This window comes from Pungitius pungitius, chromosome 8 (genome assembly GCF_949316345.1).
Source record: "Pungitius pungitius chromosome 8, fPunPun2.1, whole genome shotgun sequence".
Classification (NCBI taxonomy): domain Eukaryota; kingdom Metazoa; phylum Chordata; class Actinopteri; order Perciformes; family Gasterosteidae; genus Pungitius; species Pungitius pungitius.
This window is the reverse complement of record NC_084907.1, coordinates 20779707-20798907: the sequence shown is the minus strand read 5'-3', so window position 1 is coordinate 20798907 and position 19201 is coordinate 20779707. Positions and strand designations below refer to the sequence as shown.

General features: G+C 46.4%; 3 protein-coding genes across 4 annotated transcripts; all 3 read right to left on the bottom strand.

Moving 5' to 3' along the window:
- Positions 1 to 703: 703 nt before the first annotated feature.
- Positions 704 to 5036, bottom strand: hyal2a (hyaluronidase 2a). The gene is made up of 4 exons (XM_037448482.2): positions 4758 to 5036; positions 3445 to 4417; positions 2855 to 2944; positions 704 to 1785 (listed from the first exon to the last, which is right to left on the bottom strand). Exons 2-4 carry the CDS (start codon positions 4372 to 4374, stop codon positions 1387 to 1389), a joined length of 1419 nt encoding a protein of 472 aa, XP_037304379.2. The 5' UTR covers positions 4375 to 4417; positions 4758 to 5036; the 3' UTR covers positions 704 to 1386.
- Positions 5037 to 8318: 3282 nt separating this feature from the next.
- On the bottom strand, positions 8319 to 10536 carry tusc2a (tumor suppressor 2, mitochondrial calcium regulator a). Its single transcript, XM_037491001.2, has 4 exons — positions 10377 to 10536; positions 9442 to 9672; positions 9169 to 9289; positions 8319 to 9070 (listed from the first exon to the last, which is right to left on the bottom strand). Exons 2-4 carry the CDS (start codon positions 9588 to 9590, stop codon positions 9005 to 9007), a joined length of 336 nt encoding a protein of 111 aa, XP_037346898.2. The 5' UTR covers positions 9591 to 9672; positions 10377 to 10536; the 3' UTR covers positions 8319 to 9004.
- Positions 10537 to 10757: 221 nt separating this feature from the next.
- On the bottom strand, positions 10758 to 19190 carry LOC119230044 (ras association domain-containing protein 1-like). 2 transcript variants are annotated; one of them, XM_037490999.2, is made up of 7 exons: positions 18960 to 19190; positions 17981 to 18339; positions 16898 to 17022; positions 12432 to 12536; positions 12070 to 12355; positions 11848 to 11963; positions 10758 to 11755 (listed from the first exon to the last, which is right to left on the bottom strand). In XM_037490999.2, the coding sequence occupies exons 2-7, from the start codon at positions 18303 to 18305 to the stop codon at positions 11609 to 11611; spliced, it is 1104 nt and encodes a 367-aa protein (XP_037346896.2). In that variant the 5' UTR covers positions 18306 to 18339; positions 18960 to 19190; the 3' UTR covers positions 10758 to 11608. The 2 variants fall into 2 exon arrangements, with proteins under 2 accessions (XP_037346896.2, XP_037346897.1); XM_037491000.2 differs by lacking the exons at positions 16898 to 17022; positions 17981 to 18339; positions 18960 to 19190 and adding an exon at positions 14331 to 14914.
- Between the last annotated feature and the right edge of the window lie 11 nt (positions 19191 to 19201).

Sequence of the window (19201 nt, the reverse complement as noted above, 5' to 3'; positions counted from 1 at the left end):
CTTGACTGGGGAAGGCAATGCATTTCTACTCTAAATAGCTGTTAGCGAGCCGTAATGAACTCCTCCTGCCAATTTAAATGTGTGCCTTGCTGAACTCTTAAAAGTAGTAAAAATAACTCTTGGCTTAACAGCACCCTATAATTACAAGGGGAGGGGGCATGAGGCAGCAAGCCTGCAAGACGTGTCCCTCCCTGAAGACATGTCGGCTTTGCCTCTCTTAGCAGACAATGAAAATGTGCCTCCTCTTAATGGAAAACGAGATGTCCTCCCCCAGATGCTTGTCTTTTATTGACTGCAAACAGCAGAGCCAAAGCTCTGTTATCTTAAAAAAAAAAAAAATTGAATGAAAGGCTTGATTTTGAGATGCTAGCACCTGTCTGTCGCCGGGTCACCTGGGGCGAGGATTGCTCCCAGAATGAAAACTCTCTGAGCTCCACATCAGTAGAACAAGCTACCTGAACACTGGAGGTCTGATTTAAAGACTCTTAAAACATGGTTTACCGCAATTTCTCAATGAATTGGACACATGCTTTGCAGTGTTTCTTTACAGAAAGCAATTGTAGCCTAATTTTAAACTACTTATTGGCTCATTTTCTGTGTGTTTTCATTGCAGTGAAAATGCGGTTGTCAAAATGTCCTAGTGTGTAACACTTCATATTGTTATTTTGCGTATAAACAGCACTCTGCAATCACAATGGCCTTGCCTTCAAAATGTTGTTTTATCTCAAAAGAAATGACACATGGACATTAACAGTGACTTTTACTCACTTGGACAAAAGTCAATGTTTAGAAATCACCACAGAGAGGCGGTTATGTAAGAGCAATTGTGGAACATACAAAGTGTCAGTATTTGCTTTTTACATTGTGACATGAAATAGTTTCTGAAATACAGAAAGGACTGTTATGAAAAGAAAGCTAGTAGTCATGGTTTGGACACAAATATCATATAAAACACCCACAAATACATTCAAAATAAATAGTAACACAGCAATTGCCTCCAGAAAAACGTTCAGATCTCAGTGGACATGTTGAAAAAACATCAGGCACTTCAAATATATACTGTGATATTACTACATAAGTGCATCACTTCCACTTTTATCAGACATACATTTACTTGTTCCTCATACAAACCCCCCCCACACACAAAAACTTTTCCTTTCTATGAGAAACGCAGAATTTGACACCTTGTCAAACTGGACGAAAAGACACCGAGTAAACTAGGTCATTTCCAGCGAGCCCCGCGTTGTCTGAGAAAAAGTCCAACAGTGTTTCTCATACAATTTCCCGTTGTGTCATCCATGTCTTACAGCAATTGAAAGATTTTTTTTTTTTTTTTAAAAGGACACTCTTCCCTCCTTGACATTCCCACATGTCCACCTACGGCCCCTAACAGAGGAGCAGAGAGACGAGCAGCAGGGCCGCCGAGCACGGCGCCACTGGAGACGCCGCCGCCGCCGCCGCCCGCTGGTGCAGGGGGTCGGTCTGATCGCAGCGCTCTCCCTGGTAGCCGCCGTAGCACTGGCACCGGAACTGGCTCCGGAGACGCCCCTTCTCGTCCTCGCCGAGCTCGCCGACGACGACGACCGGCGGCTTGCCGCGCGGCGCCAGGATGCTGTGGCTGACGGGGCTCAGGTGCAGGTACGCGTCGCTGTCCTGGTTTCGGCGCAGGCAGCGGCCGCGGGAGGCGCACAGCGACCGGCTGCACAGCTCGGCCGCCGTGGAGACGTTGAGGAGGTACTGACCCAGCGCGCCCCGCAGATAAGAGTCCAGCTCGGAGCAGCTGTTCTGGAGAAGAAAGCAAAAACAAGCGCGTCACTCACTTGGGTCAACGTTCACAGCCTTGAAGACAAAAGCCGGCCTGGGTTTTTGTTCAAACGGCAGCTTTCTGTGTTAAAAGAAGCATCCAAGGCCCTCTTTCAGAAAGCAGGTCTGACCCAATCTGAGCCGTACCATGAACCAACCATGAGCTTTCACAGTGTGAATGACATGAGTGTGACCAACTCACGCTGACTTGAGTTCATAAAGGACCATTAAAAAAAGGCCGCCATTAGAAGTCACCATGGCATCAAGTAAACCAAAGAAAGTCCCTGCATTTTAATATGAGTGAATGTACGTGCGGCTTGTACACATTACTTACCAAGTTAACATTTTATTCAGTAGTCAGTGCATTAATTCAACATCTACCAGACTTGCATTTGCCTAATGGATAATTTTTTAGGCTGTAGCATAAATAAGATTTAATAGATTAGATTAAATAGTTGGAGATCAAATATTAGCATATAATGCCTAATATTATACATTTAAATAAAAATAGAACTTCCGCTCACAGGAAGTACTGCATGGATTTATTCTGAGCTGAAGGTGCCATGACGCTTCGTCATAATGTGGACTGAAATGCATTTATTTATAACATGGAAATATAAGAATGACCCTGGTGAATCGCCGATGTGCTCGTCATCATACGAAGTAAAAATAGTTTAGAGGAGATGCATTTCCCAACAAATTGCCCGTCAATCTTTTAGTCATTAATGTAATTATTTTAGCTATTTACGGACCACGTTATGCCGCCAACCAAAAAGTCATTTGCTCTAAAGTTTGAGTAAATGCAAGATCACCTCGCAGCCTAAATATGACTGAAAACCCCCCCCCCAACAGATCTCCCGTGCAATCTAAAAAACACACACACGTGAAGCCACTTACTCTCAACTGGAGCCCTGAGGAATAATTGTTAGGTATCGGATGACACATCACTGGCAGCAGCAGCTGAGTCTAAACTTACCGGATGATAATGCTATATGGTCAAATCTGTAAGGGAGTAATGTGTTTGCTTTATAATTAGCGTGCGGATGCTCACCCTGCTGCTCGCGTAAGCCGCGTCTCCCCACATGATGATTCCGGCTGCTCCCAAAGCCACGCTCTCCCCGATGGTGGACACGAGGTCGGTCTGCAAAGACAATACAGCACTTTAAACCCACCCTCCTCTGTAACGTTCAGCCTCATACATTTCGGGGACTCAGTATCAGACTCTGGTGGGCATGAGCTACGGCGTGCGTGTGAAGCGCAGCACCCACCAGCTCTTATCTCGTCAATTTTTCCATAAAGGAAGCGGCCTAAAGCGAGGTTTTAAAGCTTGACCGACACCCTTCCTGCGCGGCTCGACATGAATGGAGAGGTATTTGGGTTTCAGTCCGTCAGCTCCCAGAACAGGAAGGGACTGTGGCCCGCCTGATAAGGAAAATCAGAGCTCTAGCTCCCACGCGGGGTGAGGCCCCCGATCTTCAAGCAGAAAGTGCGTGACCTCTGCCCCCCCGGCGTCATCGTGGATCGTTACCGTACGCGATCGAACCCGCACGGCCGCACGTTATTCATTTTACACTTTGCCACAACGACAAAACAAGTAAATGAACAAAAAAAAGTGGCCCGGCGGCGCCCTGCCAAAGTCACCTCCGTCAGCCGCTCCAGGGAGTTGGCGTAGGTGGGCCGGGCGTACACGAAGACGGGGCGGGCCAACCCGTCGCCGGACGACGCCAGGCGCATCCCTTCCTTCACCCGATTCCGGACGAACTGGCGGCCGAAGTCCGAGGAGCGCAGCGCCGGCGCCATGTAGATGGAGGGGAAGAGGGCCGTGCTCTCGGTCCACAGCCATTTCAGCTGCTCGTTGCGGGACACCTCCACGTCGGGACAGCGGCCCGTGTAGTTCTCCAGCGTGCGCACGTAGTCGTGGTTGTAGCAGTCGGGGAACAGGTAGAAACCCCACAGCTGGTTGGGCCTCAGGCTCTTGGCGTACCTCAGCGTCTCCAGCATGAACTTCCTGGCGGACATCTCGAACTCCTGCAGGGCCACTCGTGCCACCTGCTCCTCGGGCCATTTGGGGTTCTTCTGTCGGACCAACTCACGCGAATGACTGCGGTACACGTTTTTGTTCTCCCAGTTACGCACCCAGAGCGGGCGCCACTCCTCCCAGTCGATGACGGCCAGACCCTTTGCCCCTGGTTCCCTTATGTACTTCTGCACACCTTCCGGCATCTTATCCAGGTGTTTGGTGAGACTGGCCATCTGCGGCAGCCCCCCGTTCACCGCAGTTTCATCTGGTTCAAAGTAGGGGTACAAGCCTAAGCGGTCCTTGTAGAAGATGGTGAGGTTCTGCTTGACGAAGCCCTCGTTGGGAGAGGCCACAATCTGGAAAAGGTCCAGCTGAAAGCGAATCCCGTGCCGCGGGCCACAGTCCTCGGTCGGGGCATTCCACGCGAGGACCAGAGGCTTTTGTGAATACAGCGGCCATCTCGTGGGCTTCAGTCCCAGGGCACAGAGGTGGTCCCACAGGAGCACGGTCAGCAGCAGCGCTTTGCAGTCGGGCAGAGTCCAGCACAACATGTCTTCAGATGGGAAATGACGGATAGGACTCTCGCTCTCGGCTCTGCAAGGTTCAGAGGAGACAAATGAGTGAACGACAGTGCATTCCTTCATTAAGTGAGGTACTAAAAAAAGGCTCAAATAATGAATATATCATTTATATTTAATTGCAATGCTTTAAAGGAAATCCATGCTTTAGTCGCAGATTTAAACTTTAAGCTGTAGATATATTTTGCATATTACCTCAACTGAACCTCAAATGTTGTGCATTATCATAAAAGCTCAAACAAAGCTCTGAGAAAACTCTTCATAACAAAAGTTGTCATCTCTATTCTGGAAAAACACTGGAAAAAGGCATCCACGGCCAAGTTATATGTTCAGAATTCTGCAGAAAGAAAACGTACCTTTGCCAGTAGACTGAGGACGCATAACCCCCCCCCCCCCTCTCACCCCAAAAACCCCCCCAGAAGCCTGCCACTTCAAGCCGCGTTTTTCTGTGTCGCCTCAAACGTTATTTGGGAAAAATTCAAAATGAACATTCCTTTTAAATAGGGAAAATGACGACGGGGTGTGTTTCCAAAGGGCCACGTAGTGGAGTGGAGTGAGGAGAAGTTGAAGTTGCCCCCCTGCGATGTTGTCAGCTGCAACTCTGCCGCTCCGAGAGCCAAACCACTTTCAGGATGTTCCATTCCGCTCCGAAAAGGGGGGGGGGGTGCGGAAACAAACCGGACCACCCCCCCCCCCCCCCCCGCAACAAAAAAAAAATAGCATCGCGTGTTTCAGCGAAGCGCGTGAACTCCAGCTCGTTCAGAGGTCACGTGAAAAACCACGCGTGGATTTATAACGTGTCTTGTATCCGCTCTGATGCGTCGGCGCGGATTAGACCGAATAGATTTGTCCGAGACGTTCGTCACCGACGCCAAACGTGAGTCTTCAATGAGAAGACTGGCAGAAGGTCACAGCGGGCTGGGACGTCCCTAAAAATAAGATCATGCCGACGGGTGACCGCTGTGTTCCCGTCACATTACGGTTACGTTACGATCAGTTATAACTTTAGTTTATGAAGCTAAATACTGTGCCGTCTACAAAGTTGGTGAAAGGTGTATTTTTATTGTTTTTTTTTAAGTATGAAGAGCTGTCTTGTAAAAAAAAAAAAAAGTGTTCCGATTTTTTATCATTGTGTTCTTGTAGGATCCTATTGCTTTTGATGTAAGCAGATGATTAAAAATATGGTTTCCAAGACCTCGTGACCCGGTCCTAAAACATTTGAAAAAGAGTGTTGAAGTTCAGGAATCACAAGCAGCGAATTCTCTCGTCTGCTGAACTTCTATTCTATGAGCCCTTGACTACGCTATTTACTTTGGGATTCCCTTTTGTTCATTCCAGCAGTAAACTAGAGCCCCGCTGTGGCTCAGGCTTAAATAAGTATTCGGATATTCTACTTAAGGTAGGGATAGTACAATCTAAGTAGCAACACCACACAAATACTACAGTAAAATCACAGAGGTTTCAAATCTAAAAGGCCATGATCCTGCAGCACTCAATGCACTCACAGGTTAACAGATTTTCAAGGCTGTTGCTGGGCTACTTTTTTATACTGTTAAAATAAAGGATATATGCAAGACAAATCATAGTTTTCAGGTAAAAATAGGGGAGTTATAAGGCTCTGGTATAAAGTAGTACATCACTGATAACAGTACACTGCTGAAACAGTATGAATAACCGACACTGTGGAATATCTCAGACGTCAGGTGATGATGAATGATGATGTATGAGTAATATCATATATCATCACTTGACGGTGTGAGATATTTGTTCTTTTCTTTCAATTTAAAGAGCAACATTTTAAAAAGAGCAGTCCTCTGTCACTTAACATACTTCTTGAACATGTTTGTGTTGCCACTGAAGTGCAGTTATTTTATTGTTTTTTTTTTTTCCTCCACTAATTCTCAAAACACGCTTGAGAGAGTGGGCACAATGCATCTGGTATGCAGATGTTCCCGCTACACGAGGCCTGCGATGACAGCCGCTGGCGATGGCTCACCGAAGTGACCGAGTACCACATGCCGTCCTGTTGCCAAGTGCAGCAGATAGGACGGCTCAGACGGGCTCAGACATGAGGGAGGATGACCTCGGGAGAACATAATAGGATTAATACACATCATTCACCAAACGCAAGCCGCAGTTTGAAACTTTTGGAGCCATCGGGAAGAAGGAAACGCTGAGTGTGGGACGCTGTAAAAGAAGCCTTTTCCGTCAGCAGCGACGTACCGAAAAGCACGGCGCTGCTCCTCTCAGAATCGGACTCATCCTTTGCAGGATTCTCTCTGGCGCAGACGGATCCCTGAGCGCGTGATTGCAGGCTGAGCTCAAGGCCTGGAAGTGAGATCTTTTCCTGTGTCACTGCCCCGTTCCGCTGTTTGTTTTCCCGAGCTCTGCTGACTCACCCCACCGTGTCACCGGATACCCTCTCTGCGCGTTGATGGGGGGAAAAATGTAGAGCAACTCATGCGGATGGAGAGGGGTGGGGGGGGGGGGACAGAGGACGGGGAAGTTTGCCTTTGACCCATCGGCAGAACTCTGAGACCTTCAGGAAGCCGAGAACAATGGCAGGGGAACCGAAGGGACTCCCGCCACCTTCACTCTGTGTCCCAGACGCTTTAATGCGCTATGACGGCATTATTTATAATCATTTGTTTTCTTTTGGAAACTTTGTCAGTCCCGATTCAAAATGTGTGATCACGCCATAACTCAGTAACATAATCCAAATGTAAATAGAGATAAAAGAGGATACGTTGCTGTTTTAGTTTGATACAACAATGTTATATAGTCCCTTAGAAAGCAATATATCATTCAATTTTTTATTGTTTAGAATTCAAAGCATGTTTTACTTCTTTTTCTAGGCTGCTGATCATTTCTAAAAACGATCTATTCCAACCACTGTCCCATGGACAATGTATTCCTTGGATAAAAATAACCTGCGGACACCAGAGAACACATTGTACGAATCAACGGAGCCCTACGGCGTCATATTCACTGGAAAAAAAAAGTAAATGATGTCCTCACGGGAAAGCGGTCCATCCTGATATTACAAGCTGGACGTTTAGCAAAACATCAAAGACCAGTGGAGAGGAAGCACATCAAAGTGACTGACCCCTGACCTCAAAAACCACACCCGCCAACCACATTCCAAACAATTACAGACACGAGAGAATGTCTGCAAAGGAAGCGCCCCGTCTGCTGCGGGGATTTTAGCAGCACCTTGCTGTTAAAAGTGTTGTGTTACGGCAGCCACAGCTCGTCACAACTTGAGTCTCTCAGCGTGTCCATCGGGGTAACTTCTTATTAAATCACCACACGGTTTTTTTCTTAGTGCACAGGGTTCCTCTGTGGAGGTAAGAGAGTACAGAGTACAGTGTAGATTTGAGTCAGATTTCTGCTGCCATCTAGAGGTGCGATACCTCGCATGCTGTTGAATTGGAACTATTGTGAGGTCTGCAGATTATCTCCGTATTTGCATAATAACTGGGTATAAATAAACCAGAGCTGGCTTTAACTATACGTGCAGCTCAGCAAGGGAATTCAAGAAGGGAATGACGAAAAGCTCCAAAAATAAGACCGGAGATATCTGGGTTATAATTACAGCTGTCGTGGAAGTGAAGGAATTGCCGGCTAAATTTTTGTAAAATTGATCACTTGACAGAATGCAATTCAACATGAATGGCTAGAAGAGTGTAAACGGGGGGGCATATGCCAGCACCTCTATATCCCTCTAAATAATTTTTCATTGTATTTGTTTGATCCAGGAGTTGTGTAACTCCCCTTCAAAAACTCTTAGCAATGATGTTAAAAAAAAAGAAACACAAATCTTTGTTAATATGAAATATTTTATATTTTGTTATGTTATATAACTCATTGATAATAGAAGGCCATAACCAAAATAACAGAAAGGTATTGAGTCCAGATCATCTGCTCAGTAAACCATTTATTCAAGTATTTCCAACTAAGATATCTGATATTATTTACAGAACATGATGTTCACTAGTGCAGGTCTGAGCTCCGGTTACTGAGAAAGACTCAGACGCGACAATACAGAACATGACCATATATATATATAATAAATTTCACAAACTATATTTCTTCTAACCTGTAACTAATATCTTCTGTCCCGAGTTTCCCCACACTCACTCAAACAAATCTAAGTGCACACATGTACGCATACAAAGACACAAACAGTTTCACTTAACATCTCACAGAAGGCCTAAATTGTTAAAGCCTTTTTTTCGCCATCAATGGATGTTTTTCCCTGCAAAAAAACCCACAAGAGAAATACAACTTAATTTGCTGTACTCTCTACGACTGCTTACATGTCAGCTGGGTAGTGGACACACAACCTGCACCAACACTGCTTCCGCGTATATCGAAAAATATGGATATTTGGGAACAGGGAACCCTCTGAACGTCGTTGAATTCAAATGTATAACATTTCATTCAGCATGTCAGTTTCATACACCAGTTTGGTCTTTTCATTTTGCGCTCCCGACCACGGGCTCCAGTCTTGACTTTGTTGCTTCGATACTGGGACAAAACGTTGCTCCGGGGAGGAGAACCAGCTGCTGCACTCAATAGTAGATCAGTCCAGTGCAACTTTTCACACCTCACAGAGGACGACGGGGAAATCTACATGTATACAGGGGTGGTCCAGCTTCACAGTTCCCTAAATTTAAAAAAAAAAACAGGAATATTCCAATCAACATAATCGTTCAAGACATCCTTTACTCAGATCAGCATTTGCTACATTTGGCCGTGGCTCACCTGTGGAATCAGATTTTTATGAATCCTCTTCAACTTGGACTTTTTTCTTCCGTTTTTTGTCACCACGGTCTCTTCGTAGAACTCGTGGGCGAGGTCTCCATCCTCGTCATAGTACAAGGAACTGCAAGTACAGCGAGTCAACATCAGTCCGCCACTACGGATTGGAAACTATGGAAACTTGACTCTGATTAGATTCAAGGGAGCAAGATATGCTGAGTTTACCCAAACACACACACACACACACGCACAAAAGAAAAACACTATGTTGTGTACCTCCTCCTGGTAAAAACAAACGGCGTGGCTTTTGTGGAAGCTTTGAGGCGTGTCACGGACTGCTCGTTCCCATCACTGGCTGAATCCCCTCCGGTTCCATTGCCCGAGAAAGGCCAGACGCCTTTGGCTTTGGATCCACTTCCTCCCATCCTCAGAGATAAGACATGGTTCGTCTCCGCGTAAAGCTTTCGATCTGGTTGGTTGGCCAGACGCTCAATTCCTTATCAGCATCTGAGGAGTCAAAGTGCACAAAAGGGGACAGAGAACAAACAGCAGACTTGACTTTCTCTGCCTTTTGTTCAAGTAGCTGTGCGGCAACTTGTGGGCCTGTGCTGCTTTTTGCAAAACACTATTCGGTTAGCAATGACTGACTGACTCGGTGGATGAAACACTAACGTTAATATATAGATAGAAATGGCTGGAGTCAATGTGACACACGTGTGGTCAGAATGGGATTCAACAAAATAAAAAAGTGCCGTTTACAACTTAGGGAAAATAGCATCAGAAATGTCAGTGTCGGCAATGTCGACGCTGACGTCGTATTGTCACCTTTAACGTTGCGCTAGCTTCACGTGAAGCTAACGCACTCAAGCCATTTAACTGACGTTACCTAACCGTAAAAGCGGGGAATCTGATCTTTAGCATTAGCTTCATTGCCACGCGAAGGTATTAAAACAACCGGTGTTGTGTGCGTAATCCCCAGAACACATCTCAAGAAGCACCCTGTATGCGGCTAATAACACACAGCTAGCTGCAGCTAACGGCACCTGCACATTTAACGTTATAGTTAGCCGGTTAGCTTCTGCCACTGACGCAGGTTAGCCACAGTAGCTAACGTTAAGCGTTATGCGTTATGCAGCCGGACAAACAAACACAAGACAATATTCGCCCTGGACCGCCAAACACGATACACTTCCTTCTTGGCAATATCCTACCTTGTAATAGAGTATTAAATCGCCATGTCCTTTCATAGTTGTTATCCCCGGCTACGTTAAGCTAGCGTTAGCGGTTTTGGTCTTTACGTCTTTACGAGGACGATCAGCTGATCGGACGGACAGGCGGTACTTCGACTCATGTCGGTTCATCTGAATTACGGTCAGATACAACTGCATTTTACTCTATTTTCATTTTTAAAAAGCGGGTATTTTAATTAGAAAATACAGAAAATACAAAAAATACGGAGACTTATGTGAACTGGGAAATTCTTTACTGAACACAGCGCACATTTGTCACATTTGGAATTGTAAATATGTGCAAAGACGGGTACAATGATGGTGAAGTGAAGAACTACAGACAAACGTTTCTTAAAAGAACAGAAAAAACAAAGATATGAAGGAATGACAAACAGCTTTTTGTGAAACACATGTATACCGATATTCATTCAAGATTCCAGTCAACCAGAGTGACACTTCTCTCAGACATTCATAGTAGCATACAAATGTCCATACATCAGTCAAATTCACAATTTGACAGTAAAATCATTTTAAAAAAGAGTTACACCCATCGGGGGTGTGGAGAGGAACTGGCAGATTTTTGAGGCCGGGTCAAATGAAAACCCCAAATACTCTTCAGCAACAAATGTGTATTTAACTTTCCAAGATAAATTAAGAAACGGCTTAATAGCATCCCTGGTAGGTTGTTTAAGGACTAGATTAAGTTAAATGGCCGTGGCAGGAATGTCATGACTGGACAGGTTACCAATTTTGTAAACTGCGTAAAAAAAGGGGAATGCAACTTCCAGGCGAGTAATTATCAGCTCAATAATGAGGCTCGACTTTAGCACTAAAGCCATTTTCTTCTAAGTTAAAGTGACACAGCTGAGGTACACAGGACTATCAGACATTACTGTGTATACAGTCACAGCCTCATCTGCCAGTGTCGCTTCTCTCAACTTGATTCTCTCAGGCACATCAGACTCTCCAGGTGTAAGGCACTTCTCATCTCTCGCATCATTTCACACGCACATTCGCGCTAGCTCTCTCGCTCTCTCTCATTGTGCCCTGTCTCACTCGCTCGCTCGCTCTCGTTCACCCAAGAGGCGTTCAGAGTTGTGTTAGCCGGGATTTTCGGGATGCAGCGACGACTGGTCACCTTCAGCAGGTGATGTTCCAGGCAAGAGGTGCACGCAAAAGCTCCCACCCCTCCCCTCCAAAAACGCAGAGTCGCCTCAGCCGGGGGTCGAGCCGGCCACAGCCTCCCGCATCTTCGCGCGGGCCTGAGCGTACCGCTGCACGATCTGCTTGACGTGCTCCTCCTCTTCGCGCTGCAGAATGCGCAGGAAGTTCTTCAACTCCGGCATGGAGAAGGCATGCCACTGTAAGGAGATTTTTTTTTTTTTTTTAGTACACTTTCATAAAAACTTACCACATAGTTTGGCCCTTATTCTAAATGTCACGTTGAACTCACATTGACTTCTCCAGTTTCATTCTCTTTCAGAACGAAGCTGAGGACTTTCTCGTTGGGCCCGGTGCACAGACGCAGGCGGAGGGGACTCTCATTGTCGGACACCTTGCGAACGTACACTGAAAGAGAAGATGAATCACCTCAAGTGAATGTTAAGCGCGCGCATTCGGATGCAGAAGCGGTGCAGGAGGTCGGTCCGTAAACACATCTGAAGCCGAGCAATACCTTGGTCATGGCGCTCACTGCGCTCGAACAGAGCAAACTTGCCAGGGTTGTCCACCACAGTGAACTTCTTCAACAACACCTCGATGACCTCCCGAGCAGAAGTGCGGGAGCTGATGTGCAGGTGCTTGGATGCGTCCTTTGGCATGTAGAAAGAGGTGCGGCGCTTCACCCCGGCAGCCTTCCTCCCTCCGGCATCCTGACCTCCTTTCTTTGGAGGCGGAACGGACACAGGACGGGCCAACTTGAACTGCACCTTTATGAAGCCAGTGAAGGAGCCATCCTTGTTCTGTCGAGCAAAATGCATTGGTTACATCCGAATGAAAAGACGCTGGATGCATTTGTTGTGAATCCTCACCGCTCACCATGTTCATGAACAGATTGCTGTTGATTTGAGCGTTGTATTCCTTCACCTTCTGCTGAACATCTGCAGTCGTCAGCTCCTGCTTTCCCCATGCGGTTTGTTCATCCTGGTGGGGACAGTGAGGAGTTACCGTGTTAAAACACTAGGTGGCAGGGCTCCTCTCCAAACCAACAACCGGCACATGAATGGACACCTTTTTAGTTTTTCAGAACACTAAAAAAAAAAGCCACGTTCGGACTCTCTTGGGTTCTCAAAATAAGTTTGTAAGAACTGAGTAGGTTGGAGGAAGACGTGAAGCCATCATGTAAAAGAAATAGTCTTTAGTAAAAGTGTTGTTAATTGACTTCCTGTTATTTCTCACAGTGAACACCGGTTGCGTCAGGCTTCAACTTCCTGACAACGCGGCAAAGGCACAAACGATGATGTCAGCTCTGCCCAATCCGGTTTGACTCGTCCGATTCCTCGGCCAACGAGGGTCAGGGGGGGAGGAGGGGTATGTGCAACTTGCAGCTGTTTGTGATGAGTGCGATCAACGGTTCTGGACTGCATTCTTCAATGTGGTATTCATGTAAAAATAGCGTCCACTCTCCGGCTTTCACAAGGGGAGAGACACAAAGCCCTCCCTTGTTTTACAGACGCATCCTGTGAGGTCAGCTGCCTCATCAACCGCACAATCTCAGTCATGTTTCAGTCATGCACATTTGGCACATAATCGTCTGCATGACCGTTAGCTCAGTCAGTGCCTTTTCTGAATGAACCGGACAAATGGTATTTCCTGTATGGAAAGAAAATGCAAAAATGTCTTCTCCATGCTGGATTTCAGCTAATCCTAAAGGGGCAAGAGGGGGGTTGCTGAGGAGTAAAATCAATATCCAGTAGTACACTGCATTGATCATTATGCAGATTTCTCCATTATTGCAGACTAGCGTTTCTACATTCCAACACTACCTTGCCTCTCACTGTTTTCATCACTCTGGATTGCCTGATAAAAAAAGAAACCAGGCAAAGATGGGAGCTCTAAATGGTCTGGGTAATGGAGTCAGGCAGAATGAGATCAATAGTGGTGATCTTTACGCCGACTGAAAGACTGTGGAGTTTATTTTCTGCTGTTAACAAATCAAATAAATACAGGGGCCATTTGTAGCTTTCCTATGAGGCAAGAGGAAGAAACAAATATGCTACTACTGCATTTCCACACAAGTGTCATATAAAGAGTGGAAATGTCCAACAGCATGAATCGACAATGGCCTCTGCTCAGAGAGACAGAAAAGGGCGAAGTTCAGAGTTTTACAGTAAAGAAAGACGATACTTTAGTGGGCGTGGGTGACTAAAGGGGAACAGACAAACACCCTAACCCAAAACAACAGATGAATCATCTGCGATTCGAGTAATAAGTTAGAGAAACCTGAATTGTCACTGAATGGTGGGAGTCGGGCTGGAAACTTGAGACGCCGGTGTGCGTCACACGACGTGACGTTTGGGTTTGATCTCTGCAAGAGTTCAGCTGTGGGTCTTTACTTGTTACCATTAAAAAAAAGATTACACTGCTGGATCGTGGTTGTTCCACCAGTGCGGACACGTCTTTTGGAATAGGTCGAATCACACAATCTAAAATGACAGAATGACGGGAGGAACCAGAACTCCACCCCACGACCCGCGAGCTCTCTTGGGCAAGCATCCTCTCTGCTGGAGTGCCATTGAGCAACACCCAATTTCCGTTGACTTGTGATTGAAATGCTTATTTTTTTTTTTTAAAACAGATAACTTGTCGAAGAAAGCACAAACCTCAACCAACGCGAGAGGAAACACCGAAACACCACGTCACCCAACATCTGTATACTCATCATTCATTAATTAATTTAATCAGTTAACGTTAAGTAAACTTCGTTTGACTCCTCACCTGCTTCGCGTGCGCGCTGACGTTAACGTTATCTGTGCGGGTTTTGGGGAAGAACGACGTCCGGGCGGTGAAGTACTGCTCGAACTCGGAGTCGGACTCCTCGTCGCTGCAGTAGCCGCTGCTGGTGGAGCTTCCCCAGGTCCGCTCGAAGGACGCAGACTTCTCCGAGCCGCTGGCCGCGTGTGTCATGCCGAGTGCCGGGTAACGACGACGAAGACGACAGGGGGGTCGGTGGGGAACTTAATATGAGACGCGACGACTAAACGGTGTGTGCGAGCGAGCTGGGGCGGGGGGGGGACAACAGAAGTCCGGCTGGTGGGATGTTTTAAATGACGACTGCTAACTTGTCAAAAATTGACGCCTGGGTAACAGCGGTCTACTCGACTGTGACTCTCCTTCTTCCTCTTCTCTACTTCGGCTGGGCCACGTTTCAAACGGGTAGGGCTCCGGAGGGTGTGAAACAGGATGTGTTCAGGGCCCCCGCCCGTCCTCGCTTCCTTCCCTTCGCCGAGGCCCCACCCAAGTCCGTTGAGCCGAGTTTGGAAAAATACACAAACCCCATCAGAGGCGACCGATTGGACGGCGAGGGGAAATGCCAAAGGCTCCCCCCCCCTCCCTCATCCCCCCCTTTCTTTCTGCCGCCTCTCTCCCACGGGGGGGGGGGGGGGGCTGACCCCTCCCTCCCGCTGGGTTTGTCATGTGATGAGAGGTCAGCGCGGTCCCACAGTCTGGGGGTCAACATGCGAGTCTTGGTTGAGCTTTTGGGTTGATGTGTTGAACTTTCTGGAACAGAGCCTTGTGACCAGAACTTAGACATAACAGAGTCAGGTGACATGTCTTCCTTCCTTTGAGAAGCTTGAGTGAAAACCATGTTATCTCTCAGGGGAAATCAGAGGGAATTACCAGAATTACCCCCCCCCCCCCCCCCCGCCCCTTCCTGAATGCAACAATGTGTTAATTTGTGACGCGTGTCTATGTATTGAACGCTCAATCAATAAAGTAAGTCAATCAAAGTGGCAGATAAAAAATAAAATACAATCAAAGAAGTGCTTAGTGGAGCTTGCTGGATCCTACAATTCCCACAATGCATCTCATTAGGACCCTCCGTACAGTAGTAGTAGTCGTTGCAACATTACTTTTGACTTGTTTACGTCAACTTCCCAGTTTTATTAGTACTAGTTAACAGATTTTTCTGAATGCTCTGATACATGCGATTTGCCCTGTGCGGACAGAGAAGTGACAAAAAAACTAATTACATCTGTTTTTTACCTTGATAAATGCAGCCATGAAAAAAGTTATTTTTTGGACAAAACAATTAAACAAACAAAGTATTATGTGGATAAAGAAAAGTGTCTTAATGAGTCCTACTGAGTGAGATGCACAGGTTTTAAAAAATACATTTTTGCATTTCATTGTGGCGTCTCCGGTCACATCTGTGTCAGTGTGCGTGAAGTGCAAATTTCTGCTTAAATAACCCCCTGAGAATCATCTACATTTCAGAATGGTGCAATGGGAGAGGAGGAATCTGTGTTAACCTTGTAGTGAGGAGCTAGCCGGTCATATCTCTCTGGCTATCAGCACAGGGGCCCGGCTAATTTGTACCCGGCAGGAAATTCTTTGGAGCCGCCTGGCGTGAAGTCACAAGTATACGCTCCGAATAAACTCTGACTGAACCACCTCTAAATCTGTGGTTTTCATCGCAGATGTTTCAGGTGACGGCATGACAGTAACTATGTTTCTGGTGCTTTGCACAGTTGCACCTGTACTTCTGTTGAACGCATCGGTTCTGTAAAAGACCCGTGCACACAAAGACCACGTCTCCGCACTGTTCGCACTGAGCGCTGAGGTTTTTACATTCCAGCCTTTCTTTGATAAGCAAAAACGTGTTGGGGAGAGAGGGAATGAAACCTGTTACCAAGAAACCAAACCCAGCTGCCTCGAACGGCTATGCGTTTGTAGCCTTGATAAATAATAGTTTGGTGCAGAAAAGCACAGCGAGGAGTCTTTTTGTACCATTTAAGGTCAAGAGCCTGTTTATCTACATGGGGGATTGTACAATTGATTCATCAGTCGTGCCCCAAAGCCAAGACAGGACTGAAAGATGAAACTCTACCATCAAAGAAGGAACATTCGATGTTACATCATGCAAAGGAAATCATGTTGCGAAGGTTTTTTTTCTCAAATGTATAAAACAATGGGTGTAACAGCTTGGGCTTTGAAAACAGATGTTTCCCTGTGGCTCAATAAACTGACGCTCACGGGTGACACCTGAAAGCTGTTAACCTGCAACGTTCGGTGTTTCATCAACGATAACAACCTTCCCCGGTTTTCAGTGAAACTGGATTACAGCTGAGTCTTCGTTAGCATGCAGAGTGTTTCCTCGTTTAGACCGTTAAATATTTCTTTTGTTCCTTATATAACAGGCAGCATGTAAAATACAGGCTGCTGGAAACGAGCAGTTTCTTCAGGGATCGTCCCGTTTCCGATGGTGACCACGGTGGTGAAGTGGGACAGTGGTGACAAAGTGACAAAACAAAGTTACGTTGAGTAAAATACAAGGTCCTTACCACATTGGTGTCCGTTTCTATGGCGTGCTCCACTACTAGCGCGTGGTCGGCCACGGAGCCCCGGTCCCAGCGGCAGTCCAGCTGGATCAGAGGGCGGCAGCGGTAGTGGCACGTGAATCTACAATCTGCAAGTGTGGAGAGTCACCGGTTCACTTCAACGCATCCAAACAGGTGAAATACACGTGAGAAGTCGTCACCCCCCCCCTCCACAAACGGGGTAATAGTGGAGAGTACCATTCCCAATCAGAGATGGACTCCTCTGGTGAATGAGAAGGGAATCTATTTCATTCCCTTTTAGATTTGTACACAGTGAATTAGAAACACGACTGAACGTAATGTAGCTCAGTTCACCCCCTCCAGATAATCTGAACTCAATAAAAAACATATTATTCAATTAAACACTTTACTGAAAATGTTACCGCTAACTTAACATTACAGACAGCATACAAGTAGACCTTATTTTGGAAGTGTTGTAGTGGATCTAATTAGATAATGACTGACTATACAGTATAAAAAAAAATGCGAACATATGTTGAGTGAAGTTAGGAAATAAATAGAGCAAGATTCAGACAAAATATTGTGTGTCAAATTTGAGCGCCTGTATAAATCATTTATTAATCATCATTTATATTTATGGCATGCAATCCCAGATGTAAAATGTTAGTTTTGTTTGTTTCTTTGCTTTTTATTTTCGTCATGAGGTTGTGATGAAAAAATAAATCTAGGTCAAAGAGCGTGAACCATCCATATTTATGTCAAGGTTCCGTTTTGATTTAACTGCGATTGAATATTTATAACCGTTTTCTCTGCACAATGCTTTACACAAAGCAGATACATTTCAGTGGCTTTCAGTTGATGAAAAGAACTTTTAAAAAAGCATTGCAGGAACACGTTATACAGGACACTGAGCTGAGATCTCACCAGCAAAACCACTTGAACGACTGCATGCATGTGAGATACTGCTACCTCACAAACCATCAACAACCCAGAAAAAAAGATGTCCTCGAGTTGAAGAATGAGAAAGAAAACGAGTACAGGGTGATTTGGGCCTGCAGCTACGTCGGTGCCAAACGGCCTCCTCACCGGCACACCGCAGGCTCTGCTTGTACAGGCCCCAGATGAAGTCCCCACACAGGTCGCACCATGTGGGCTGAGCGTGGCTGCAGGGCTGGAAGTTGTGTCCCTCTCCCTTCTCCTCGGGGGGGAGGTGGGGGTCCTGGGTGCTGCTCAGCACCCTGATGATGCCCGCCCGGCTCAGCAGGTCCGGCACCTTCCCCGGGCTGATCCTCAGCGCGTTGGCTCTCTCCAGGCGCGGAGGCGAGCGGGGCGACTGTGGGCAACGGGTCCGCTCCACCTGCTCCCTGTCCGGCCTCAGGTCGCGTAGCTCGATGGACTCCCCCCAAGACATGGTGTCGCTCACAGCCCGGCTGCCTCCACCATCACTGACAGGCAGGAAAACGTACAACGCTTCAAACAATGTGAACCTAGAATGATCAAGGTTTATAGCAGGTGACGATCTAAAGAAATTAAAGAAACTAAAACTTGTTGTGCAAAGGTAAAAGGATTTAATGTCCCTGAAGTATCCAAAGTGAAGGTACTCATGGATCCCAATGGCCCCTTGACATGTTACTGGATTATGATTGTTGGCGCCTTACGGTGTAAACAGCATTTTGATGCCTGTCAGGGTTGGAGAGACCTGTGCACTGCAGTAGAGTCAAATGTTTTACTGCTTTCTTAGATAGTAGAGTGTATAATATAGTCTATATGCAAATACTACAGAAAACTGGAAGTAACACTGTCGGCGTATGTTATTTAGTTACATCAGAAGCCTTTCCCAGTGAGATTGTTTGACCTTTAATTGACATGCTATTATTTTGTGTATGGTGGTTCATTAACCCACGTTGATACGTGACACGTTGGTTTCATTTCATACTTTACTATCATAAAGTAAAACTGGGTCTGAAAGCTGTAGCGGTCAATAAAACAATACAAATATCCCTCCTCGAACGTTCAGACCCCCCCCCCCCCCAAAACAACAACTTTCAAAGTAAATCTTACTCACCAACTCAGTGGAGACAAAGACAGCTCCGCGACAACCGCTTTGTCTCAAAAACTTCTTCCATCCGAAGAGAAAAAGTTTCCGCAGCGAACCGACGGTTTCCAAGTAACGGAGGCGCGCGCGCGTGTGCGTGTGTTTGTGCGTGTGCGTGCGTGCAGCAGCCGCTACATCTCTGGAGAGGATCTCTCATCGCCGACTCTTCTCCGTTACTTCATCCGAGCCTCAACGTCCCCAGAAGAGAGACG